At 41.8% G+C, this 27,939-nt stretch overlaps 1 protein-coding gene across 3 annotated transcripts in view; it reads right to left on the minus strand.

The window, feature by feature from the left end:
• The window catches only part of APBB1IP (amyloid beta precursor protein binding family B member 1 interacting protein), an 812,218-nt gene that overhangs the window by 538,083 nt on the left and 246,196 nt on the right, over positions 1-27,939 (minus strand). For all 3 annotated transcript variants that reach the window (XM_078663434.1, XM_078663435.1, XM_078663436.1), the window contains one exon: positions 19,494-19,565. In XM_078663434.1, coding sequence (XP_078519560.1) covers positions 19,494-19,565 — 72 coding nt within the window. The remainder of the gene's footprint in view (positions 1-19,493; positions 19,566-27,939) is intronic.

A 27,939-nucleotide genomic window follows, 5' to 3' on the forward strand; every position in this document is an offset into this window, starting at 1 on the left:
CCCTCTCTCTTCACTACTATCTAACTTATTATTGACTCCACTTCGTTTCCCTGTTTTACATCTTTCCCATTACCCTTCTTTTATCTTTCTCTCTCACTACCAAACATAGTTGTATACCTTACCATACATTTGCTATGTCCCCTTTCCATCTACCCTCTCTCATTCTACCTCTGTTCCTTCTTCCAGAGTTCTCTCACTGATGCACATCGTTCTTTTTTACCTAGCTTTTTTTCTATCATACCCCTCCCTATTTCGCCTCTCTATGTCCCTCTTTACACATCTCTCTTCCTCGCCTCTTTTCCTACTTCACTATCTCACAACTATGAATCTATTCCTCTCTCTGCCTCTCTATAAACCTCACCTCTCTTTCTTTCATTTTCTTCTATACTTCCTCTTTTCTCACTAAGCCTCATCTCTTTCTACTCTTGACCTCTCTTTCTGCTTTTATCTCTGCCTCACAACTCTTGTGACCTGATCTGTCTTTCTATTCCTCTTCTCTTTGTTCTCTCTCTGCCTCACCACTTTCTCTCTCTACCTTGCATGTCTCTATAGTTCCTATACTTCACTCACTACCACACTGCTCTACCTGTTCACCTCTACCTCTATCCACCTCTACCTCTCTCCACCTCTACCTCACAGTAACTCATGTCTTTCCACCTGCCCACTCTCTTTACCTCACACCTTGGTGTACACCATCACTCTCCCTATTTACACATTTTCTTCTACCTTTCTCTAGCTCCCTTTACCGCTCTACTTTTTACTAAAATCTTATATCTCTATTTGTCTTGCTACCTTCCTCTTTCTACTGGTCTGTTCTGTCTCTTTCTGTAAGCCTCACCTTCATCTCTCTATCTTACATATGTACCTGCCCCCTTTCCATTCTTCTTCTCATTGTTCCCTTTGTGCATCTAGGGCCACATGTAGGTAATTCCGATTTACCTACTCTTAAATACCGAATCATACCGATTCGGTATTTAAGAGTAGGTAAATTGGAAGTAGGCAGATGTAGGTAATTTGAATTTCACAATTACCGATTCTGTAAGATTCGGTATTTACCGATTCTGTAAATACCGAATCGGTATTTCCCATTGATTCCTATGGGCCTTGAAGCCCATAGGAATCAATGGGAAATACTGATTCGGTATTTACAGAATTGGTAAATACAGAATCCTGGCAGGGGGAACGGGGTGTCACTTTGACACCCTGTAGCACCCCAATTGCAGGCTTGTGTTCCATGTGGCACACATACATGCCCTAAGGGCATGTCTGTGTGTCACATGGCATAGGTGTACATGCACAGATGTGCATGTACACTGGAATTCAGTATTTTACCACCCAATAGGATTGGGTGGTAAAATAAGAATTCCTAAGGGCCTGTGGCACTGCAAACTGTGCCACCTACATATGGATTAACAGAATCTGTATATTTACAGATTCGGAAAAATACAGAAGCGCTAAATTTACCGAATCGGTAAATATACCGATTCTGTAAAATCCGAGCCACCTACATGTCGAAAGCCAAATACCGGTCGGTAACGGCCGAAATCGGCCGTTACTGACCGATATTTGGCTACCTACATCTGGCCCCTAATGACTCCAGTTGTGTGATTTGCAGCTTCAGTATATATTCTAAGCGTGATACCATCTGTGAAGAGCATGATTTTAATTTCTTTTGTGGTGTCGGAATACTTCCCTTGATCTATCCATAAGAATATACTAATAGTTATTACAGTACCAATGAAAATAGAAAATGTCATACAGGGTATTTTTTGCTTGATACCTATGCTTATGTTAAAAGAGTTTATGACAGAGCCTCACTGTTAGACCTAGCATCCTTGGAGTGGCTTTCCCTGACATTTTGATTTTTGACCTCCTGTTTTACTGACTGCATTTTAGCTGGTGTTGAGATTCTGGGCACTTTACCTCTGCTAACCAGTGCTAAAGTGCATATGCTCTCTACTAAAACATGGTTACACTGGTTTATCCACAACTGGCATATTTAATTTACATATACGTCCCTAATAAAAAGCACTATATGTGCCCAGGGACAGTAAATTAAATTCTACTAGTGGTCCTGCCGCACTGATTGTGCCACCCAATTCATTAGCCCTTTAAACATGGCTCAGGTCTGCCACTGCAGAACCTGTGTGTGCAGTTTAAACTGCTATTTAGGCCTGGCTAGTTAACCTACTTGCCAGACACAAATCTTCTCTTTTATAACTTATAAGTCACCCCTAAGGTAGACTCTAGGCAGCCCGATAGGTAGGAATGCAGTGCATTTAAAAGGTATGACATGTACTTTTCAGTTTTACATGCCCTTGTATTGAAAAACTGCTAAATTAGCTTTTCACTACTGCAAAGCCTATCCCTCCTGCAGATTAATATTGAGATTGCCTTAAAATATCTTTCAAGTGCAACTTCCAATTGGAAAAAGGTACAGATTTGGAGTTTGGTGTCCCTTGATTCATAATTTAAAATTACAATTCATGGCGAAGTCGGATTTTAAATTGGAAGTTTGAAAATGCCACTTTTAGAACGTTGACATGTCTTACTTTAACTATTCTGTGCCTCTGTCTGTCTCTGAATACATGTCTGGGTTGGGTTACAGCTGGGTTTTGTGCATTCCCTCTAGACAGTCACACACAATGAGAGCTGGGCTGTGAAAGTTGCATCCCGATGGCCCATCAACAGGCTGATTGTCCTGCCTAAGTTAGGAGGAGCTGATACTTGCATATCACTAGGGCTGTGCCTGTTCTTCCACAAAGAGCTGCACAGTCCCCTATAGTGAGTCTGGAGCCAGGGTAGAAAAGGCAGGGGCTGTGTGATCTTCAAAGGCCTATTTGAAGTCTTTCCCACTTCAAAGGCACAGCTGGGTATATGTACTGGACCCTTGACACCATCAAATAAGCCTGTATTCTGCCTGGAAGAAGAGCTGCTGTGCTGTAGGAGGGACTGCTATTCTGCTAACCGCTTTGCTGTGCTGGCCTGCTGACTGCTGATTGCTGTGCTATAGAAGGGGCTGCCACTTTGCTACTTGATTTGCTGTGTTGGCCTGCTGCCTGCTTCTTCTTGCTTGAAAGTGAGAAGGACAGAGCCTGCTTTCTACACCTTTGAACCCAAGTTTTTCCTGGGGTTTGACCCCTGTTCTTGAAGTCTCAGGGCCATCAAATACTTCCTTCAATTTAGCTTCAGCTGCTGGACTCTGCCAACTGTGAGTTCTTCCCTGCCAAGAGGTGTCAATCCAGTCCTGGGCCTTAAAAGTGGGTGCTGCAGGTGTTGTCCTGCGAAAATCAATGCAATGATGACTTTACGCCGATTGGAACCAAAGAAGGGGCCCTTCAATGTGACACAGTGCCAATACGAAGGCCTCCCTGTGTGGCTCGACGATGATGTAAGACTCAAGTGCGAGACTCAATCATGACACGGGACCCGACTGTGAAGTTTGACAACAATGCATTGCCGAACCGAGGTCCTGACTGCGAGGCTCAAGGATGATGCAGTGCCTGCATGATAAGGGGTTCTAAAACAACACAGGACCCGACTTCGAGGCTCGACTCCGACGAATCAACCCAACTGTGTGAATTAGAGCCGAAGCATAGAGTCTTCGATGCCGAAGCTTTTTCCATCCAAGGTACTTTTTCTTTTTTTTTTATATATTTTTTTATTTTAACAGTAAGACAAGAGTAGGCATTACAAATATCAGGCGTCAAACAGTACAATGCGGGAAAGGGACAGGCGGGGGAATATGCATACAGGAATCATCTTAAGAAACCCACGTTGAATCACGACTACACACAACAATTAGGAAAAATAAACAGTCTAAGATACGATCGAAAATAACCCCGCCACATCCTCCCCCATCCGCAACGATACAGGATAATTAAGGCTAGTATAGACACACGAGCAAGAAAGGATCCGTGAAGAATAAACAGCCCACTTCTCGTGAAAGGAAAAAAAGGAAAGACAAAAGGGCCATAGAACAAAACAAAGGAAAAAAAAAAAAACCCTCCCCTAACCCCCCACCCTACACCCCTGCAATGGCTACGGCCTAACCCACTAGCAGCGTGCCGGTCGCCCAAGAGCTACCCTAAAAGAAGGAAAAGAGAGAAAAAGTGTAGGAGGAGAAACCAAACACACTCCCGGTCTCCCGTGCCCCCCGCCAACAGCGACCACCCCAGACGCGATAAAGCGAACAGTTCAGCAAAATATTCAAACCAGTCGGGGGAGTATAGTCAATAGCCACCCAACTCCCGTTACACTATAGGCACAACTCCGTTGCTGAAAACTATAATATCGGATCGAAGCAGTAAAATTCAGCCCTGGCCAGTACGATCTTCCTTAAGAGTCTCCTTCCCTCGAGCCGCCATCTTGAGAAAAAAGGCAAAGCGTCCATGAGAGTTCTCGGCAGTGCAGTAGAGTCGAGTACAGGATAATTGTTCACGAATAAGACAATGAAATGCCTCCAGGAACGGCACGTTTCCCAAAAAGTCAATGAAGAACTTGTTACCACACTGGAGAGCGTCCATAGATGTAACATGAGGAAACAGAATCGAACAGGAGACGCTGGCGTGAAACACAGGCTTGAGGGTCGTTGATTCGGAACCGCCAGGGCTCAGGAAAGCCGTGTCGGCACAGGGACCTCGAGTCCAGACATTCGATGCCCCGCTGGCATTACAGCCAGTGGAGAACTCAGCAGAGGGTCATCCTCCGGTTCCAGGATACCGTCCACTTTCACGATCAGTGTCCGGAACACAGCGCTAGTATGCGAATGGAGCGCCTCAATGGCGGCCATGATGGCCCGCCGCGATGGCGTGCCTTCCATCCGCTCCGTCCCCTCTCAGTAGGCGGCAGAGCCGGATTTGAACCCCGGAGGCCGGCTACTCCGGGGTAACAGGCCACGCAAGTCAAATGTCAAACAGTGGGCGCTCCTCGTATAGCAGAACACACCTTTGCCGTCAGTGAGGGCCCCGTCCCGTCGACCCCGGGAGGTCAGAAGGTCTTCGGGCACCAGACCCCACCACGGCATCCGGTGGAACACGTCAATGTGTCCTCGGTGGAGATCAATCACAGGACCGTCACCTAAAAGCAGCAATTCACAGCACACTTCGGGAGACCGGGCTCAGTCCAGGTCTCACGGCCGTTGTTGATCACTTCCAGATCGGATAGGATAGAAATCGAGGTCCCGGCTTCCACACGATGTTAGGCCGAGAATGGAGACACGGCGTATCTTCGTCGACCGATGAGGTAGAAAACTCAGGATTGCACCGGTAGAAGCAGCAGCAGAAGACCTAAAATGACAGAATTTCACAAATCGGCACACCGTCCTGTAAATGCTATTCCAAGTATTCCGCATTATCGCAAAACAGTTGCAAACTTTTGAGGTAGTTGATATTTTTCTAAGAACCTTATCGTTCACTAAATTATTATTTTTTTCTTCAGAAAGTTTTCTCTCCTTCAAAGGTACTGCAACTGGCCATGTTGTTCTGATTGCCTTTTCAGAAGATACTGCATGACACTAATACCTTCCACATGGGCCCACAGAAAAACACTGTATCTCCCTCCTCTAACGTCAAAGGCGTACACATCAATCTATCCACCTCTACTCTGTGCAAAACCATACATGCTGCCACCATATGTGTTGTTTGCAAGGGTGTCCAATGTGGGGAAGACTTTTAGTTCTCTTGACACCCCTCAAAGAGCGCAATCACACCATGAGACATGTTTTGTTGTGTTACATATAAACAGTAGTTTTAAAAACAAGGTGAATTGGGCCCCTTTTAGACAGACAATAAGCATATTACCAATGGACATTTAGGTTCATTATAACTTGCTTGATCTCACAGAGGAATATAGTGTAATAATAATTTTAATTATATAGCCCTTACTACCCCGATGAGGCAATGACGAGCTCTGCAGAAAGCAGCATGGTACTATAGAACCCAAGGCTAGAGGTAAATAGGTAGTAGATTAGTAATATGTGCTTACTTTACATTAAAAAAAACTTACATGAACAAAAACCAAAAGTTAAAGTAACCTTATAGTGAGGCGAAAATGTCAGTTTAAACGTAACATTTTAAACCTTAAAAAAACAGTGAAATTCAACAGTTATAATTATTTCACATAACTATAACTCGCGCCCCACCATTCACGGAGTTGTTGTCAATCAATGATGTCAATTCAGTTGTCATCAGTGAAGTTATAAATTATGTCAGAGAATATGTCATTAGTGTTGTAATATGTGAGGTCCTAAGCAATGCATGGCAGGGCTCGAATTACTATCAAAATTCAGTGTTATTTATTAAAAAGTGTTACGTTTAAACTGACGTTTTCACCTAACTATAAGGTAAGCTAGGAAGGGTTCTAGTCTAGAGCAGAGATTCCAGTACTGGATATATTTTGTGATTTTCGTCTTGATGAAAAGTGGTCTGTTGTCATTTATTGCTTTGTGGGTGATACAAAGCAGATTGAAAAAAGGTCTTTTGGTAACTGGCAACTAGTGGAGTGCCTTCAAGGCAGAGGGGATACTAGTTTGTGCACACAGTAGGAGTAGCCTGTCAGCAGTGTTCTGAATTTTCTGTAATATTCTCATGATTGCTAAAGGTGAGCCGTGATATAGACCATTAGGGTAATCTAGCTAAGAAAGTACAAGATAGATTGTTACTTGGACCTTTGTGGGCGAGTGCTAGGTGTGGGAAGATGATTTCAGCATATTCATGGTAGAAAGGTTGATATGGATAACTTATAAACTTTGGCATTTATTGACAGGTTGTAGTCCTTGGTAATCAAATTTGGTGGTGGGCCTAGATATCCACCAATGGTCAACGGTCCGAAGTCAATCGAAGATTTTGAAGTTTGCAATGTGCTTGGGGCTTTTCAGTTTAACCCCTTCCCGCTCATGACGAGCTCAGCTCGTCATGAGTTGTGTCGCTCGCACGCTGATGACTAGCTGAGCTCGTCATGTAACGCGGCTTTTTTAAAAAAGCCGCGCAGCGCGAAAATAGCCGCCGCACGCATGCGGTTAAGAAGGATCTGCATAGGTATAGCAGGTTAACTCAAAAGCACTGATTAGTTCTACTAAGCATTTCATCCAAATGTTGAAAGGGAGGGGTGAGATGTTAGAACCTTGAGGGACTCCTGCTTTTATGCTGTAGGGTTTTGATGAGCAAGGAGGAGTACAGATCACATTTTTTCTATTGCATAAGTCAGGTGAGATCCAAATGAGAGTGAAACTTTCTATGCCAGTTTCATATAGTCCTAGGATTTATGTGCAATGTGTCTAAGGCAACATAAAAGGCCAAGATAAGCAGTAGAGCATCCCCATTCTGGTCCACTGTGTTTTTAAGGTCATCCCAGATAGATATTAGGGCGGAGTCAGTACTTCTGCCTGGATGGAATCCAGTTTGGAAGTCAGAAAATGTGGTGTTATCTTCAATGGACATTGACTTCTGGATGAATGAGTTTGCCTAGGAATTGTCTGTAAGCTTTTGGCCTGTAAATGTTGGGGTCTTGAGGGTCCAGTTTTTTTTTTTTAAATAATGGGCGCATGTATATTTTTTTTAGTCTTCTGGGAAAACTCTTCCTGTTAACAAATTGCTGATCATTGTTCTGACTAGGATGGCTACTGAATTTTATTTAAAAAATGTTTGGAAGATTTGTGGACGACAAGGGCCACTGGGCAACTCTGCTGGCCTGCTAGCTTCGACAAGATTCAGAAATGTGTTTTTAGATACTTCTCTGAAAGAGAGCAGAGGCTGTGTTTGCTGGAAGTAGGCCTGTGCAGTTTATTTTTTTGTCCTGTTAAGCATGGATCCAACATTTATTCTTCAGTTGTGTAATAAGTTTCCAGTTTGCCATAAAAGTGAATGGGTTCTTTCTGTGCATTTTAGATTGCAAAGTTCTGCCCGCATTAAAAAAAAAAAGCTTTATTAGGGCATTTTAGTTGTGGATACTGCTTGAGTTGTAGCTGTTTTAGCTTTTTGCATGGATATGCTATGCATTCTGTTATGTCTGTCCAGGCATATTTTGTTTTCAGGGTTATTTGTTTTGAGCAAGGTCTGTTAAAGCTTTGTAAAGCTTTTTATCTTTTGTTTTTAAATCTGAAATTATCTAAGGGCCTTTTTTCATTTATGTTTTTTTGTGGGATTCAGATATCAAAAGCTGGAACTATCCATAGGTTTTCTGAACTGTGTTTATTGTGTCCAGATCCTTTTTGGAAATAAGTTAAGTTTTTAGGTCCTTCAAATTCTTTCTGTTCCAAGGTCAATACATAGTTGCAGGTAAGCTGTGTTTTGTTGAGGTAAGTTGTGGTGTTTTGTGTCACAAGGCATCAGGTAGTGGACTGACCACATGACCGAAGTAATTCTTCGGAATGCAACCAGATCTGGATAGCTGGGAAGGATATCTAAAGTGTTTATCCCAATGTTATGTTATGTTAACTGGAATTTATAGAGCGTGTAATCACCGGCAGTTCTCTTAGTGCTGCGAGAGAGTAGCTAAACCCAGCCAACAGTCAACGCCAATGTGTGTGGTTTTGGGAGTGATCTGTTGTGAGTTGAGTATGTTTAGGCATGTTAGGATTGTTATGGAATGGCGCCTATTAGGTTGGCCAGATCACATGTTAAGCTCACCAAGGATGCACAGGTTTGAGTATTTGATAATCAGGCACGGGAGTGTGCCGAGAAAGGTGGCTGGGAATGTTCTATTACAGGTTGGTGGTCTATAAAGAAGGAGAAAGTTACAGGTAAAGTTGGGTAGGATTGCATGTGAAATGGAGGGCCTCACAATCTTGTGTGGAACCATTGTCAGCTTTGGAAAGGGATGTTATTTCCTTAAATATGATGGCAAAGCTACTTCCTCTTTTGCCTATGCAAGTTTGAGCAACAGTTTTATAGTCTGGTGGGGCAGCGTCATGCAGATGCCATGTCCTTCCTCAGCCATGATTCAGTTATGAAGAATAAGTCAGGTTCTGGGTCTGTCAATCGGTCAAGGATGTAGTACTTGCTTTTGGACATAGAATAAGCATTTTATAGTAGACAGTTTAAAGGAGCTGTTTTGGAGCTGAAGCGGTTTTGTGCTGCAAGAGACTAAGGGCCCGATGTAGGTGGCCCAAATACCGGTCGGTAATGGTGAAATTCAGTACATTTCTCCGTTACCGACTCCCCTCGTCCTTGGAAGGGGGGTCCATTGTCAGACTTGACTTCTTCCGGCAGCCCCATCATTGCAAAGGCTTGATCCAGGACTTTCTTCACCTGTGGGAAGGCTGTTGACACGATGACTTCGATGATGGGAAACTTCGAGAATGAGTCAACCATGACCAACATGTGACCACCATCCGGGAAGCTCCCAAAGTCCACACTGAGATGTGTCCACGGAGTCCTGCATGGTTCTTCCGTGATCACCGGTGCTGGCACTGGGTCTCCCCCGGTGATCATGCAGGCATGGCACTGCGGTACCTTCTCCTCTACCCTGAAGTCCATGGCCGGGAACCAAACTTTGTCCCTCAACCTTGCCTTGGTATTGGCCATTCCCTGGTGACCAACATGGGCCAACGCGAGGATCCTCCTCTGTGGGATTTCTGGAACCACGATGAGATGTCCATACACGGCCACAGAATTATAGGGGCAACGCGGGTGGACACCGCATGCTCGGAGCGATGCGGGTGGGTTCCGCAGTCGGTCTCCTCCCAGATCTTCACACGGCCACAGCGTGAGAGGGGCAACACGGGTGGACACCGCGCGCTTCTCGAACGAAGCACTTGAGGAGGGCGGGCACGCGTGGGGTACGATCGACCTCGTCGCCAATGTAGCACGGCGGGGCCCCGGTCATATAGGCCGCAAATGCGCTGATAGTGAAGACACTGGAGTCAGTACTTTTACTCTCGGCCGGAAGACCACTAGCGATCTTCAGCCCATTTATTTATACCCTCAGGACGAGCCCACCCCGAGGGGTGTAGGGATGCTTGAGTGTATCACAACGTTGTTGGAGAGAGTCCGGGTGGCTCTCTACAATATGCATTTTTACAGAAAGAGAAAAGCTGTTATTTGAGTCAAAATAATGTACTCACAGAAACTAACAATCTTTGGTTTGGTGAAAAATTATCCTATGTTGAACAATTGAAAGTTAATATTTGTGGCAAGAAGAGAATTTATTTTTAAAGGGTCATTTTTATGTTGAGCCTACTACACAGTGCCTGCACTGTCTATCACGAGGCATATCGTGGCTTACAAACAACATAGAGGAGCTTGGAGCTTGCCCATTACTTCTTATTGGTTGACTTTCCCTGCTGCCCTCATTTGCCTGTTTCTTATTCATACCCCAGATTCAAAATGTTGTGCTTGTCCCTCCCATGGAGCATTGCCTCTGTACCAGTGCTTTGACTGCCTGGCATATCTGCTTCCATTACATGCTGAAGAAGCACAACTTATTTTCTTTTGTGCTGAGCACGCCAAAAGAGTGTGTGTTTTTAAGCTGTCTCCCTTGCCTCCTTCTCTTCCTGTGTTACTCTCTGTCACCTGCCCCGCCAGTTACACTCACCTGTGTACTTCTTCCGATTGACTCCTCACACCTGTGCCCTCCATTGTTGCTTCTCTGCCCCTCCTGCCCTCTTTAATTTTGCTTCCATGTTCATTCCCAAACACCCTCCCCATGGTTGCTTTTGAATCCTTTACCTCCACTATCTGTGTTGCGTTCTTTTCCAGTCGCCCACCCTCCCCGTGAGGAATGCAAATTCGATCTCTAGTCACAAGATGAAAGGCTACAGAAATAGGCTCAGGATTATTAGTCACCCCTCCCCCACTCTTGGAAATTGAGCACCCGCTCCTCGCGGAACCCCAACATGGCCGCCACAGGTTTTATTCTTCCTGCCAACGCTCCGAGGAGTACAAGTGCGGCAGCGCAAAGCTCAACTGAACCTGTTGCCTGAGTGGCGTCTCAGCTTTGCACCTAAATTTACCTCAGAGATCTCTAGGTTTTTACAAAACTCCTCCCCTTATCTCCACCTTTAAAAAAAAGGCTGGTGTGCACACCTGAGGAATAGTTTTTCCCTTTTGACCATACATTTTGTCATTGTCTTCAGGAGCTGCGAATATTCCCGCTTGTGAAGAGAAAGAAATTCCAGAGTCAAAGAACAGTTATTTATGACAAGTATCTATCATTTCCAGAGCCGTATCTACCAGTTGACAAATAAGAGGTGGAATAGGGTTGAAAGATCGCGAATCACAAGTAAGGAGAATGTTCCCATAGGTCATATGTATATTTATTGCTAAATTGTCTTAAAACGTTAAAAATAATGGAGATGAACTCTCTCTCAAACCTCCCTCGACAATTCAGAGCAAAAGACTTATATCATTTCTTTGAAATCTTAACACTCATGGAAATATAAAGGACTATTACTTCTGACCTACCAATTAGACAGGGGCTGGTCCTTGAAGCTTCAATAGGTATTGTGAATAGTGTTTCAGGGAAATTTACGTATAAACTCTGTAATTGCATGTATTAGAATTGTGAGTAAGACAGAGTGAGAACTGTGGTTTATGCTGGTCAATTAGTCTTTTAGGTATTGTCATGTATGAATAATCTTCAGAGAGGAGTATCGAAGACACTATCAGAGACTTCAAGGCAGTCTCTCTTCTCTTTTCTACAAAATCCCCTTCCCCCTGATGAATCTTTCATTTAGAATTCTATTAAGGTTAATTGGGATCGTTTGCTTGGGGGTGCAGGGAAACATTCTTCTTCTCCTGTGGAATCGTTGGCACCAGGTTAGTGTTCTGACACTCCCACATATCGCCTCCATGTTCATTTATCCTGCTTCCACTCTTACCTGTGCTGCTTTCCCATCTGTTTGTCCCCTCCCCTGTGTTGTTTTCGCTACCCTATTTCTCTGTTCTCTCCCTGCTCATTTTTAAAGAAAATAAATGCTATTGCGCTTTTTTTTGTTTTTAGTTGCCAATCCAACTCAGATTGGTAATTAAAAAGGAAAAAGTGTAACGCCTTTTGAAGGACGAGCAGGCGTTTGTGGGCACACATACAAAATAATACAAGTGGCCACATCCAAGACGTCTTTCTTTTTTTTTTAACTTTAGCCATTCTGCACAGTATGGACATGTAGTGGAGCATGGCTAAAAACCATTGGCTGTTATGATTTAATCGTTCCACTTCTAGGGGGTGCAACACATGTACAAACGGCAGCTTGTAAATCCAGGGAGATGGTTGGTGGAGCGGGGAAGGGGGAGAGTCGACACATGATGATGTGGGAAAGTAAATTTTTTATCGTTAAGTCAATGATGCGGCGAGCGCAAGTTAAGTGGTTTTCTTTATTTTTTACTTTACTTTCCCTCGTCGTCATATGTCGACTTTCCCCTCCCCCACCCCAGCATTCTTACCTGCATCAGCCGTTCCGGTGGATATCACCACTAAAACACATCCAAAGTCCCTGTATAACTTCCGCCAGCTTTCCATTTCAGCCCTGGGCTGATTGGAAAACCTGTGTTTGCTTCCAAGGGCTATTGATCCCAGAATGCACTGCCCAGTATTCGTAGAGACCTGATATCTACTAGGCAATACTTACAATGGGATTGGCCTTGGTTTTTTTTTCAGCACTGGATTCTTTCTTTCAGGACTTGTCAGAGTTGGCAATTTCACACACATGTGAAGAGTCTTGCGATTCTGCCCTGGACTTGCCCGTGCTTCGAATTGCTTATAGGCTGCTATTGTCTGAAGCTCTTCGTTCATGCACTGAAGGTATTTCCTCTGTGTACTGGATCTCTTGTTGCCTGTTTTCCAAGACTAGGTCATGCCTTGCTTACTTCAGACAGAGCATGAGTCCTGTTCCTGTGAAACATTTCTCTCAGCCCTGCATTGCCTTTGTTTTACTCCCTTTTCTGTTCTGCCTTTTTTCTGACGTTAGGTGCCGGCCCAGGGCTGCTTCCATTCTAACAGGTCGTAGTTTGTTTATTCTATTCCTGCTTTTAATTCCATGTCTTATCCCTTTTGTTTGTCATAGCTCCTGCATTTTCTCATAGTCTGCTAGATTCTGTTCCTTGTGCCCAGACCGGAAACAAGCATTCTGGGACCGGTTTCGGGGAAACACCCCTCATCAGCCAGGCTAGCTTGAATCCAGTTGCAAAGTGAGCAAGGGATCCACGTCTGGGGATACAATTCCAACTTATTGTGAACAAAGCAAACACAAGGAGATGATTGATGAAGTGCGGACACCTTTCAGACACTCGCCTCCAGTCACAGATCTGGGTTGAATCAATCATTGTTCTTTAGCTCACTCTGCCACCCCATTTCAGACACAGCTATTTGCAAAGCAGTCTTGACCCTGTTCCTTATGAGAACAGTCCAGGCCGAACTGCCAAGCCAAGTCTTCTTTGGACCGAAACAAGCATCCTGGGATCGGTAAAGTGGGGCTCACGCTACTTTCTAAGACCTGTCATTGTGAGATCAGTGTAACATTTCATTGCTCTCTCCTGCTTCTTTAAACTCATCAGTCACAATCATACATTTTTTTACTACATAGGAAATAGCTAGATGGGAAAATTAAAGGAAGGGGAAGGCAAAAATGAAAGAGAGTACTTTAAACATACTGACACTTCATGGTAAATTGCATATTCAGATTATTTGAAATGCCTATAATACTTACAGCTTTCCTGCTAATTTGTTGGAGGAAATGTGCTGGAAATGTAATATTTGACCACATATTTCAAAAATAATATTGAGGAATGAACACATTGGCACCACAAATGCTACTTCAGAAGCTTAGACTTGCTCGACCTGAAATGAGTTTTGGAAGGTTTCACAAGTGCTTTTTCAGAAGCAGCTGTAAACCCTAAAGCCTTTTTAACTAGTTCCTCATGGAAAGGCACTGACATTAGAAAGTACTGGATAAAGGCCAATACTCTTCTTAAATGCCACGCTGTAACAGAGTTATGGATGGTGCTGGTTTGCTGTGCCATTAATGTATGCAAAATAAGTATTGCTAATTAGCACGAATTACGACAATTCAAAAGGCTAGGGTGTACAAAGTTCGGTTGAAATGTTTCCACGGCCAGTCAACCACACCAAAAAATTGTAATCACTTAAAAGATGGTATATTTTTGCGAACCTTGGGCAGAATTGTGTATAATGTACAGCTAACTAGTTGTTGGGCTATTTTCAATGCGGTTTTGCAGCACAATTAGCAACAATGGTGCCAAACCTGCCCAATACTAGATACAGTGTATATAATCTCGTCCTAGAATTGAAAATAAAAGGAGTGATGTTATAACTGAGGTAAATGTTTCTCTCACTATTTCAGTTAAATCAGTTAACATTGAGATACTGCTTTCGAAAACCTAATATAACTGGATTTAGCTAACTGGCAATCAGTTCTGTAAATGTTACTTCAAACATTACTCATTAGTACAAAACAGCTGGTAATATTTAGAGGTGGTGGACTTTTTTTCTATGAAACTTATCGCCCAGTACATTCTTGTCAATTTTTCTCTTGTCAGAGCGTCTTTTCTTCTCCGAGACGTAGCTCCTGAATACTGAATACAGAACATTGTGGTACAATAATATTGAGGACAATATATCGGAAGGTAAGTATGTATAGATTTTCTATACTTAACACCACATCTGTGTAACTTGACTTTATATATATATATATATATATATATATATATATATTACATTTATATATACACACACATATATATACATATAAATATATATATACATATATATATATATATATATATATTACCTACTGGCGGTCGCCAGTAGGTAGTTATAGTTAGGATCGTTTTCCATAGGAAATCCGCAACATTCTATTGGGAATAACTTTGGCGCCGAATGAGGGATCTGCCTGTAATTTTCCTTGACTTTGCTCCGCTCCTTCCCTGAAAGTTTCGGGGTGATCCGTCAAGCGGGGGCCGAGATAAAAGGGGGTCCCAAAACGTGTTTTCCCCATGTTAATTTCCATAGGGCGGTTGGACTCACTTTTAGCCCGAACGGCTGAATGGATTTCCACCAAACTTGGCAAAATTGTAGGGACTGGTACCCCGATGTGCCTTTGCTATGTCTCAAGATATATGCTCCAGTGGTTTTTACGAAAATTAACTTTGAAAAAAAATATATTGGGCTACATTGGGCAATATATATATGTTAGAGCCCAAATGTAGCCCAAGGTAGCCCAATGTAGCCCAATGTAGCCCAAAGATGGCCACCAGAGACCAAAAAAAACAAATGTAGCCCAAATATCAGCCAGATGTAGCCCAACTATAGCCCAATGACAGAACGTCCCAGAGTGTTCTAAAGAACAACTAGAACGCTAACAGTCTTACTTATGACAAATGTATGGCACACCTGAAGTCATCTTGATTGGAATAAAGTGGTAACACTTAATACATTTAATTTGATAAGGAACAAAATGAGGGGTTTCATTTTGCCATAGAAATTTTATATATGTATATATATGTATATATATATATATATATATATATATATATATATATATATATTCACTGAAAAAAACATAGGTTTCACACCAGTTATAGTTAGGTGGAAATTTTACTCGCATAAAACCATTGAAATTCCCACGTTATAGTTAGTTGGACTCACTATAACTTGCGCGTGCAATGCACTGCTGATGACGTCACATATTACATCACTCATGACATGGTCAGTGACATCACTCATGACATCACTGATGACATCTCAAATGACATCACTGATGACATCATCCAGTGAATGTGTATCTTTCTGAAAAATAAATATTTTTTATATATGTATATCTAAATGTTGATGGAAGAATAAATGGGTAAATAAATGTCTAAATGGATTTTTTTTGTGTAAAATTGATTGGTTAACTGACTTATTAAATGTATCTTAGTGAATACATATATTAGCGAGTAATGTTTAAATATTTAAATATTTGTATCTGTGTCTCACTTTGTGTATAAGTGGCTGCATGGGTTGGTGAGTAGCTACATGAGTGTGTATATGGGTTATTAGTTGTTTTTTTGAGTATCAGTATCAGTGTCTGTATGGTTCGGTGGGGGATATTACTTAGAGCACAGATGCATGAATGAGTGACTCACTATTTGTATGTATTTTGAAGACAGCATGTGTGCAAGCCTGTATGGGTGGATGATTGTGTGTATGGGTGGGTTAGTGAGTATGTGTTTTTATAATTGATTGTTTAAGAGAGTAAATATGTTCCCGTTTCTGTAGAAGTATGTGTAGTGGTGTGTATATAGCAGTATAATCAAGTAAATGTTTTTTTGATAGGTTATTTGCATGTGTGAATTTGTGTGTGAGTAACTATATGGATGAGTATTAGTGTGTAACAGGATGTATACGTGTATGAGTACATATGATGAGTAAGTACATGCATGAGTGACTATATAGAACTGTTGGTGAATGAGTGGATGTGTATGTAGATGTTGGAATTACCTAATAAGTTGTTGTAATTGGTATTGGTTTCTCCTTTTTTAAGAAAATGTTAGTTTCTATTTTTGAATGTGTGTGTCAAAGGTTATTTTATGCTGATAGGAGGTCTGCCACTTTGTCACAAGGATGTTGTCATCAGTGATGTCATTTGAGATGTCATGAGTGATGTCATGAGTGATGTCACTGACCATGTCATGAGTGATGTAATATGTGACGTCATCAGCAGTGCATTGCACCCGCAAGTTATAGTGAGTCCAACTAACTATAACGTGGGAATTTCAATGGTTTTATGCGAGTAAAATTTCCACCTAACTATAACTGGTGTGAAACCTATGGTTTTTTCAGTGAATATATATATAAATTCACTGAAAAAACCATAGGTTATAGACCATATATAGTTAGGAATTAGCATTTACAAAACCTTGAAAATTCACTGAAAAAACCATAGGTTATAGACCATATATAGTTAGGAATTAGCATTTAAAAAACCTTATTTTACTCACACAAAACCATTGAAATTCCATATATAGTTAGTTGCACTAACTATATATCGCGCACCCGCAATCCACTGCTGATCATGTCACATATTACATCATTCATGACATGGTCAGTGACATCACTGATGACATCACTGATGACATCTCAAATGACATCACTGATGAGATCACTGATGACGTCATCCAGTGACTGTGTGTTTCTGTAAAGTTTAAATATGTTTTACATATTGAAGAATGAGTAGATGTATAAGTGTCTGGACGAAGGATTTAGTAGGTGCATGACTGAATGTATGAGTGAGTGATTAAATGTGTCTCACTGAGTGCATGGGTTAGTGACTAAACTGTCTTAATTTGTGCATCATTATGTCTGTTGTTCTGTAAACTGCTGCATGTGTTGATCAGTAGCTATATGATTAACTATATGGGTTATTGATTGATTGTCCAAGTATTTGTATGGGAGACTGAGTGTGTGTGTGGCTGGCTGGGAGGTGTGTGACTCTGTGCAGATCAATGTGTACTTGTATCAATGATTGTATAAGAAAGTAAGTATGTGTTAGTATATGTTTGAAAATGTAAGGTGCTCTATGTTTAACTGTATAGACAAGAAAATGGAAGTGTGATTGATTCTTTACAGGACTGACTAGGTGTGTGAGTAACTCCATGGATGAGTGGCAGAGTGTGAGTGTCTGTATAGGTGTATGAGTGCACATGATAGTGTTGTAAAGATGAGTGATTGTATGTATGAATGATTGTATGGGTGAATGAGTGAATGTGTGTGTAGACGTAGGAATCAGTGAGTACGTATGTAGTAACTAGTATTGGTGTGTCAATGGTTTCAAAAATTATACTCTGTATTTAACACTGGGTGAAACAGAGGTTATATTAAAATGTGAGGAGATGCATTGTATTGTCACATGAATGATATCATCAGTGATGTGGTCATTGATGTCAAATGAGATGTCTTTTATATTTTTTTTTTTTATATATTTTTTATATACTTTTTTTTTTATTTTTTTTTTATATATTTTTATATACTTTATACATAGTCAATGTACTATGCCCCCTTATGGTCATTTGCCCCTTCGCTTTGGCCTCCTCTTGTCTCTCGATCCTACCGAGAGACAAGATGGCGGCCGCTACGGACTGTTTGGAATGTTGACAGACGCCGGAGAACCAATCAGCTTCGCTTCACAAAGCTCCGTTGCGCGAAAAGTACGCGTAGCGGAGCGCTGCCCAGTCCGCTGTTACAGATATATATCTTTTTTTGAACATTAATTTCTCAAAATCCACTGAAGCACATATATTGAGACCTACAAAAGGCACATCGGGCTACCAGTCCCTACAATTTTGCCAAGTTTCGTGCAAATCCATTCAGCCGTTCGGGCTAAAAGTGAGGCCAACCGCCCTATGGAAATTAACATGGGAAAAACGCGTTTTGGGACCCCCCTTTTTTCTCGGCCCCCCCTTGACGAACCCCCCCAAAATTTTCAGGGGCTGCTCAGAAACAAAATGTGCCATTTTCCTGAAAATTTCAGCCAATTCCGTCCACAAACGCCAAAGTTATTAGACATAGAATTTTCAAAAAACCCATAGAGAAAAAATCCTAACTATATATACCTACTGGCGACCGCCAGTAGGTAATATATATATATATATATATATATATATATATATATATATATATATATATATATCAATATATATATATATATACATATATACATATATGTGGTCAAGGTACATTGGTGTGATGTTAAGAATAGTAAATCTATTCTTCCCTATATGCCCTTACCTTTCAGTAGGTTGTTCCTCAATATTTTGCCTATGTATTAGTGTTTCACAATATTCCTGTACTCGATAATCCTGTGTTAACGTAAGCGGCCATGTTGTTCTAATTGCCTTTTCAGAAGACACTGCATGACACTAATACCTTCCACATGGACCCAAAGAAAACACTGTATCTCCCTCCCTCAAAGTCCAAAGCATCATCTCTCCCTCCCACCGCCACTCAGTGTAAAGCTATCCATGTTGCCACCATATGTGGCGTTTGCAAAAGCAGTCCAATGTGCAAAACACTTAGTTGTCTTGACACCCATCAAAGAGCACAAACACACTATGAGACAAGTTTTCATGCGTTACGCATACACAGTAGTTTTAAAATAATGGAGAATCAGGCCTCTCTTAGACAGTCAATAAGCATACAGCAAATGGAAAATTAGGTTCAGCACAACTTGCTTGGTCTCACAGAGGAACACATGAATTCATTGTTGGCTTCAGCATGAAAAGAAATGATACATTTTTCAGAAAAGGCCTGTTCCATATATATGCCTACAGATGTTTCATACTTCGACCCTGTGCAATGATGTAATCTTCGCAATTCTGTCGGCAATATATCAAAATGCCATGCTCTAATTTCGTATAAATTCACTGCTGTTTTCTATTTATCCAGCATGGACATCCTTTCTACATGGGTCTCTGTAGTGATGCAAGATGCAGTTTAGATGAAAAGAGGTCCTAAGATGCATATATACCACACTATATTTTTTGAGTGGGGGTGCAGTTTACCTGTGTAAGGAGGTCCATTTCCCCCAGTAGGTTGCTGAACATTGCATCGATGTCATCACACGTTTGCTCCATCTGATGACAAAAAGAAACCATCAATTAAAGAAAAATACATAATGTGGTTTGCTAAAGATAATAAAATAGTCCAGTGCAGTAGATGTATTTAAGTCCCTTTGCTGTCGCCATCCCTGCGATTCAAAGGATTTGCAACCACAAAATGCATTTTTAACAATGTATAAAAGCCACTACGAACTGGATAAGTCTATCCTATTATACAAGTGCTCCTCCGAATGACGATGGCGCTTAAATGGGTGCTCACCACTGATTCCTGTTTGGAAGGGTTAGTATCAACTGTTTGTGAGCACAATTGTGGCCAGAAACCATTAAACAGTAATCGACCCCCAAGTTTGGGTGGTAACTGCTGCTCAAATGCTAAACTGCCTCTAATCCCCATAATGACGTCCCAAATGGGAAGGAAACATTTGAGAAAGCAAATGCATGGGAAGACATCTGCTATCTGTTGCATGTTTTCATCCTTGCATCCACAGACAGTTACAGGGGTCCCAAATTGAGACTTGTGCAATTAATATTCATTAGACAGCCTGTTCCCTTCTGCGAATGAGAATCCAATTTGTGATTCAACCTCTTGGTACATAAGATGCATCTCAAACTGCACCTCCCTCATTTGCAAACTCTAGTAGTACATCAGGTCCTTCCTTTCTAAGAAGCTACGGAGAATATTTTGAGCAGCTAAATAAATGGTAAACATACCCATTTCTCTAATAAAATATGTATTAAAGTGTAAAAAAAAGTTTCCTTTGATTCTTGTATGCTGTTTACACAGTACTGCATTCCCCTCACAGGCGGTTTCAGAATGATCTTCCCTTTAAAGTATGTAAAAGCAGTGGCGGCTGGTGACATGATAATTGGTGAGGCAAGCACATCAATTATTTTGTCCAACTGACAGGCACTTTAAGAAACCAGCAATGCCTTTAAGGTCAATGTCAAAGCTCTCAATCATGGCTCGTTATAAACAGTGTTTTTAATGGACCACGACTGAAAGCTCTGGCATTGAGGCTGAAAGCAGTGCGAGTTTCTCACAGTGGTAGTCAGTGGGTCATAAACTTAAAAATAAAATATGTACTTCCCATTGCAATACACTAGCACACCTCTGCCGGTCCTTGTGCTTCTAGTCCGTCGGAACGCATGGTCTGAACCAATTCCCCTAACCAATCCAGATGCTGCTCTAATGTTGCTGATAATGTTAAGCAGCATGAAAGAAGAGTCAGGAATGGTTGGAGTGGGCTGGCTCGTTGCTCACTCAGGCACTGGGGGCCTGTGTCTGCTCTCCACATATCTGTCTAAGAGAACTCGGGTTGGAGAGGTTTAAAGTACAACTCGGGTTGGAGAGGTTAAAAGTGCACCTATCAGCCTGGCTGTTGCAAGACAGCCAGCCAAAGTAACATGCACTCTAAACTGCAGTGAGTCCTGTGCATAACCTGCCATGGGAGCTGGCTGTAAGGCCTGGCCTACGGAAAGGCCTTTACCCAACCCACCATGTGCGGTTAACCCCTCCTGCACATTGCCTTCGGCCAGGCCAGGCCAATAGCCTGCTAAGGGTGGAACATGGATTTCTGCCTACAGCTAGTGTCTGCACCCAAATCACCTGTGGATGGACAATACCGACACTGCACAGCCTTCTGCCTAGTGCAGTAGGGATTCCCTTCCATTTGCTGGCCTTCTGCCAGACATGGCGCTCGACAACATGTGGGCACCCATCCCCCACTGCAAATGGCCTTTGGTCACTCTCTGCAAGCGTCAGCCACAGGGCCATAATAAGCAGCCAACACCTACTGTGCAACACCTTTGAGCGGCCATGCAGATCCTGGGGTCCTTTTTCCATTATTGTTTATTATTTTGGGGGGATTTACATTTTTAACCAAGTTGTGACCAGCCATTCAAAGAGTCTGGGGTCTGTGGACCCGGCTTTGAGATTGCAGACCCTAAATAGATGATAGGATGAACCTCTCCCTCATCCAATCAGGGGTGAATATTTTTCAAAATTAGTTTGAGAACATCCACAGAGTAACCTTCCATATATCTTTAACTTTTTAACCCTTTCAAGTTCATGCCAAAATGATAATTAAATGCAAATTTCTTGACGTCCACGGAAGAGATTTACACCAAACCAGCAAAAGAAGCTCTTTGAGGAAAGTCCTACTTGCAAGCAAAGTTTGGTGTAATCCTGTTCAGAGGTTTTTTTCTGCAGTAGAAAGTGAAGATCACTATGGGAATTCAAATGGGGATTAAAAATAGAAAAGTCACTTTTTGACCGTCCCTCTTATTTTTAACCCCTCCCCTTTGACAGATAAGTGTGAAATTTGCTTGCCATATTGAACCCAATGAACATGAACTTAAAAAAAAAATGTTGAGCACTTTCGACAAAGAGCTGTAAGTTATAAGGAAGAAAGAGAGAAAATGCCTTATCAATGGAAACTCTGACCTAACCATAACTTTACAGTTGCTAATGTCAACTCTTTGTGTTCAGGAACATAAATTGAATTTTGTTACTTGAAGCACATCTTGCAGTAACCCTGTGCTCAGCAGATTGCTGTAAGGGATTCCTCTCCTAGGGCCATATACGAGTAGTGTGGCTCACTGGTTAGAGGCGGCAGGCCCGAGAGCAGAAGTCGGCCCGGGACCAGGGTTCAATTCCCGTCGCGGCAGGGTCGTGGACCTTGGTCAGCGGACTCGATAATTCTCGCTTCGGTGCTTACTCTAATCAGGGGTTCCACTCTGCAACTCTGGGCATTAGCTTGCCTAATCTCCACAACGGCCCCACCAATTCCGGGGATGCCTGGCTCCACCTTGGGGACTCCCAGCAAGGGACCATCCCACAGGGAAAGCCAGGACGGGTTCCCCAGAGTTATACAGCGCCAGGAAACCTATGGACGGGTAGCAGTGCGCTTTACAAGCTCAAAAACATTTACATTTACATTTTACGAGTACGGCACACTTTCCTTGTTTGCACCACGACACACCTTTCAAAAGTTGCGCCGGATACAAACAAGGAAAGTGCGTTGGATTAGAACGAATGTGCTGGCTTCAGGGCTGCTATGAACTCGTACTTCCCCCAGGGCAGAGCATTCAAGCGAAACATGAAGCAGCTGCTTCAAAGCTGCTCCCTGTGTCACTGTGCAGACAGCAACCGCCTGCACTTTTCATGGTGATAAGAGATCAGCTTGCAGGCAGGTGCATTGAATGACTGCACCCACCTGCAGGGGGATGTCTGAGGGGTCCATGGGACCCTGTTTCTCCCCCTAGAGGGCTGGCTTTAGGAGGGGCACTGTAAGTATACTACCTTTTTTGTGGTGCACTTTCAGTGCACCTCTTAAAGGCATGTTTGCTTCTGCACCCACGTCGGTAATACGGTGCAGGCTCAGCGGCAAAGTGATTACATAATTTGCATGGGGCCACACCCCATGAAAATGAGAGATGATATAATTCTGTTTGGCCTCTCTCAATTAGATCTCCAAAGAACCCTGAGAGTGCTGCACAACTATGGAGAAAGGACATTGTTATGATAAATATAACAAAAAGGGAAAATTAGCTTTTGATGGCAAGAAAAGAGGGCAGGAAAATAATTGTTACTTGGGCAAAGAAAAGCGGGAAAAGGTAAAGAAATATGTCTTCTTAAGCAGAACCTTCTCCAGCAATTTAAGTGAGAAGTTTCACATTACAAATTAGAGCAATAAAGCTCCTAGTCACACTAGCTCTCTTAAACTCTTTACAACTCTATGGGGAGTGGGTATTTTAATAATTTAATACAAATCTACAAAATTAAAATCCCTTCCAAATTAAGCTATGCTGTAGAACATATACAAATTGCAACTTGGTCATTCCTTAATGCTTATGAAGGGATGATTTGAAATACATTTCGCAGTCTAAACTCTGTGTTCCCAGTGCAATTTCTTAGACTTGCGTTTGGATTATGTAGTTCATATGCTAACACTCTTGCTAACGTAATCCAATGGGTGTTCAATCTCCTGCATGCACCGCGTTAATCTCCAAGGGCTCTCCTCAGGAAAGATCTTGTCAAGCTGTCGAGTGATCATATGGCTTTTAAGAGAAATTTAAAAAGAACCTTAGGCCCTGATTGCGAGTTGGGCGGTTAATTCGGTCCTGTGCGTAAACCCCTGTTTACACAATGGACAAAATGATGAGTTTGGATTTATTTAATGCATCTGATAATTATCGGAAGTGTTAAATAACCCAACGTTCATTAAATGTAACAGGGTAAATATTTACGGTATTTACCGTACTATGCGGATTTTGGTGTGTTAAACACCAAAGTAACCATGTTATTCCCCAATAATTTATAATAGGTTCTATTTATCGCATCTGATAAATAATGAACCCCAGGGTATCAGTATTTACCAGGTGAAATAAATAGCACCTTTACTTGTAATCAAACCCCTAGAGTATTTTAACTGTAATATGGATGTTCTTAGATTATGGACCGCTTGGCATTTTAGATTATGCCTTGGAACTCAGACTTCACATTTAGTTATTCTCTAGATGTAGGGAACTGCTCTTCACTGAAAATATACAAGAGCATATGCACTTATATTCTATTTGGCCAGGCATGACCTTTTCTTTCCTTTCAAACCTACCATAATGTCACACGTTTCATTTTGATTTTTCGCACACGGAACTTACATCTTAATACCTTGACGATGAGATGGAGATGTAACTCTTCTAATTCTCCCCTCTGTAATTTTTGTCAAGTAAGAATGCAAAATGTGTTTATTGTCCTGCATCTGTGCCCAGCATTAACAGAGCCAATATTTAATTCCAATGATAAATGACTTTAATATGGATACACACCTAGATCTGATTCAATTACTTAGGAACCCGCCAAAAGGCACGAGGGAGATAGTAGATGTACTGGAAGAAGCATCAGTCTTTCACATACATGCTCAGTCTCAGAGCTCCTGGTGGGGAGGGGCAGTGGAAGAAACTTCCATCGTTGAAACATTGTCAACTAAAGGTACCATATGTTGTGAGATTACAGTATATAATCATTATACACAGCTTTCAGGAAGGAACCTTTGCTGTGAATATTAGTTTCCCATCAAAATCATATACAACAGATTAATACATTGTATTGCAATATTTACTCTGTGCTTCAAACCCATAATTAAGATTAAGCTTTTTGCTGGATGGCTAGCTTGCTACACCGTAGGTGATTATGTGGTTTAAGGTGTGTTGTCCTTGGATGTGTGCCCATATGGGTAGCGTATTGGCGTCATGCATGAGGGACAGGAAAGTGCTCTTATTTTGGAATGCAGTGCTTAGTGGTGCGATAGACCTAAGGGTGTGAGAGACAGACACACAGGTTCATGGTGTTAATAGACGGCTTCTATATATTGCTTAGCAGATCCCTGTTTGTGATTTCTGTTTTCCAAATAATTTCTCTCCTGACTGAAGCAGAAGAGTGCCCACTTGAGGTCTTGTGGTGGTGGGTGGAGGTTAAAGGGGAGGTAGAGTGGCTGGAGATCTGCTTAATTGTGTTATGGTCGACCTACAGATGATTACTAGTAAGGCAGAGATTATTTTGGTCGGGACCTGCAGAGATGGACTATGTTAGAGCCTACCTGTTCACCAGCTAAGTGTCAGATCTTTGCATGGAGTACTTCCTGCTTAATTGGAACTGAGAGCATAGATAAAGTACTGTCACAATAATGGCAAGTGGAAAAGGCATGTCTTATAGGGGGTGATGTTTTGTTTGATTAATATGTACGAGCCATTTTTAGTATGCAGACTGGGCAAATAACACACTGCTGCAGAAGATTAGAGGTGTTAAGGTAAAAGGTGAAACAAGGGAGCAGAGTGGTTCTGTCTCCAGTTCCAGTGGGAGTGCCTGATTTGGTCTTCTCTGAATGGTGGTTATTGGTTGTTAGTCCATGTGGCTATCTGAATGCGGTGGCCCTGGTGGGACGGGCCCAGCACTCTGGTGAATTATCTCAGCAACAGCCTAATTTTTACCTCACTTCTTAATTTCAGGTGTGCCTGTATATTCTGTATTTGGCTGACAAAAGGTCCAGAGTCTCGTCACCTGGCATGAGAAGGCAGATCAGCCTATGGATCTTTTTCTGTAGTCAGGGATAGCAATCCATGGAGCTAATACTGAATGCAGTGTTCTGTTTTGTGGTTGTGTTCCCAGTTCTAGTGGGAGTGGCTGACTTGTTCTCTACGTGGTGGTTGTTAGCTGTTAGTCCATGTGGGCATCTGAATAGTGTTGCCAAGGTCCTAACAGCAATGGTCACAGCAGTCTGGTGTATTATGTCAGGAGCAAAAGGTTGTGGATGGATATCAGTGCAAAAAACTTTAAAGCGATGCCGGTTTTATAAAACAAAATAAGCAAATTTGACTAGGGGTTGAGAAGGAACAGAGAGATTTGTGGGAGCAGGAGCTCCAGAGCTGCTAAGACAAACAAAACAACTCAGTCAAGGTTAAGGTCTAAAAGAAGAGTTTAAAAGAGGAGGCGAAGAAGAGGAGCAACATAATTTGACAACTTCTAACTCCTGTGCCCCCCCAACAAAAATGATATATTTCAAGCATTTTAACCCTGGGTTTCCTAGCGTCATGGCTCAGTGAGTTGACAGTTGTAACGTTAAGGTCACACATTTGAATCCGAGTCTTCCTTTGCTGCTCAAGGAAACTGAATTGCATCAATAGGGTTAAAGTAATTTGATATTTAGACTGCTTAGAAATTCCAGGAATCCAGTACAAAGCACAATACAAATGAGTAATTATGAGGACGTGTAAAATTAACATTTTAAAGGTTGAAAGCCCAAACATTATAAGGAATAAAATACCCCCTAACTTTACATTCATAAGGATACTGCAAGTCACTTCAGAGTTCCATGACCTAATAAATGCCTTCCCTTATGGTATGATACCGCCATATGGTCAAGGAAACATAGTCCTGCAAACAATACTCTCCAGCCTTCTCACTTCACCAAAGTTTGGAAATATACCAATATAATCAATATAGGTTCAGGCACAACAATCAGTCAGCGTACTAAAATTGCATTCATGCTGGTCAATATGGGCAACTGTCATGCTGATTCAGAATCCATGAAACATTGGTAAATATTGCTTTAAAGAACTTTCACCTTTCAAATTGAACGCTGGAGGCAGAATATTCTGTACGGTGCTACATTATGCTGGATTACCCGCAAAACTAGTACTTTGTAATGGGTTCAACTAGTAATTCTGTTATACACATTTAGACGAACAGCCGTTTGCCTCTCCCATTGAGGCTGTGCCAAAAAATAGAAACATACACCCAAGTGCTTTCAATATAGTCCAGACCACAATCAAGTCACGTCTTAGATTTCACATTATAACAACAATATCTTTGACAACAAAGCTCGAAGGCAAACTGGGAAAATAAAGCTTTTTAAATGTCTCCATTGATTTTTTTTTTCCTTTGGTATTTTGGGGCTGCTTTGCCTCCGATCTTGCATGTAAGAAAATTCAGAATGCATGAAAGACATTAAAAAGTAGCTAAAGGCAAACAATTACCAGCAGCTGTGCACGGAAGCTTGGATTAATGGCGGTGCCTTTTCAGTGCAACTGCGAAATTGAATTTTTCAAAAAAGGATTTTCAAAAGCGATGTAGTTTGAGATTGGAGGAACTTGTTGGTCAAATTGTGGAAATTGCTCAGCGCTATGTCTGAATGGTAAATGGCACAGTATGTAGTTGCTATCCGACTGACGTAATAAGGGATTGAGAAAAAGTGAGTAAGATTTCGTTCCCACTCATCCCTGAATTTAAAACACAATTAAACTGCAATGATTTACCTATTAGTTGCCAACTTCCCTTCATATTGTTTTTTAAAACTTTTATACTCTCATAAATTACCATTGTTAGTCCACCTAAAAGCCTCTTTTACTTTTTTGACGTATTACTGTGGCAAATTTTCTGATTATTCTGTGGTTTTGCAGACAGTACACTAACTTTCAAATGTGTACCTAAGAATACAAGCCCCATACCATCTATGCAAATCAAACAATAACAAAATAATCCAAAGACCTTGCATTATTTTGGGCATTTTGTAAAGTTAGGCGGACAAGAAACTCCTAGACAGAAATGGCTGCGCTATTACAAGATCCCTTAAGCTATAATGCACCTGTAAAACAGTGGACGGGATCTCGGACCTGTTTGTGAAGGAATATCCCATCCTGGCTCTTGTAAATACAGTCAACAAGATGTCAGAATCGTCTGTGTCAGGATATCATCCTTGCCAAATGCTAAATAAGGCCCTAAATATTGAACTGCTAAAGACTTACCTCTTGGGGGCCGGATTTAGAGTTTGTCGGATGGGTTACTCTGATTCAAGCATTGTAGATATCCCTTTCACCATATTACAAGTGCATT

Source organism: Lissotriton helveticus, chromosome 10 (genome assembly GCF_964261635.1).
Source record: "Lissotriton helveticus chromosome 10, aLisHel1.1, whole genome shotgun sequence".
Classification (NCBI taxonomy): Eukaryota; Metazoa; Chordata; class Amphibia; order Caudata; family Salamandridae; genus Lissotriton; species Lissotriton helveticus.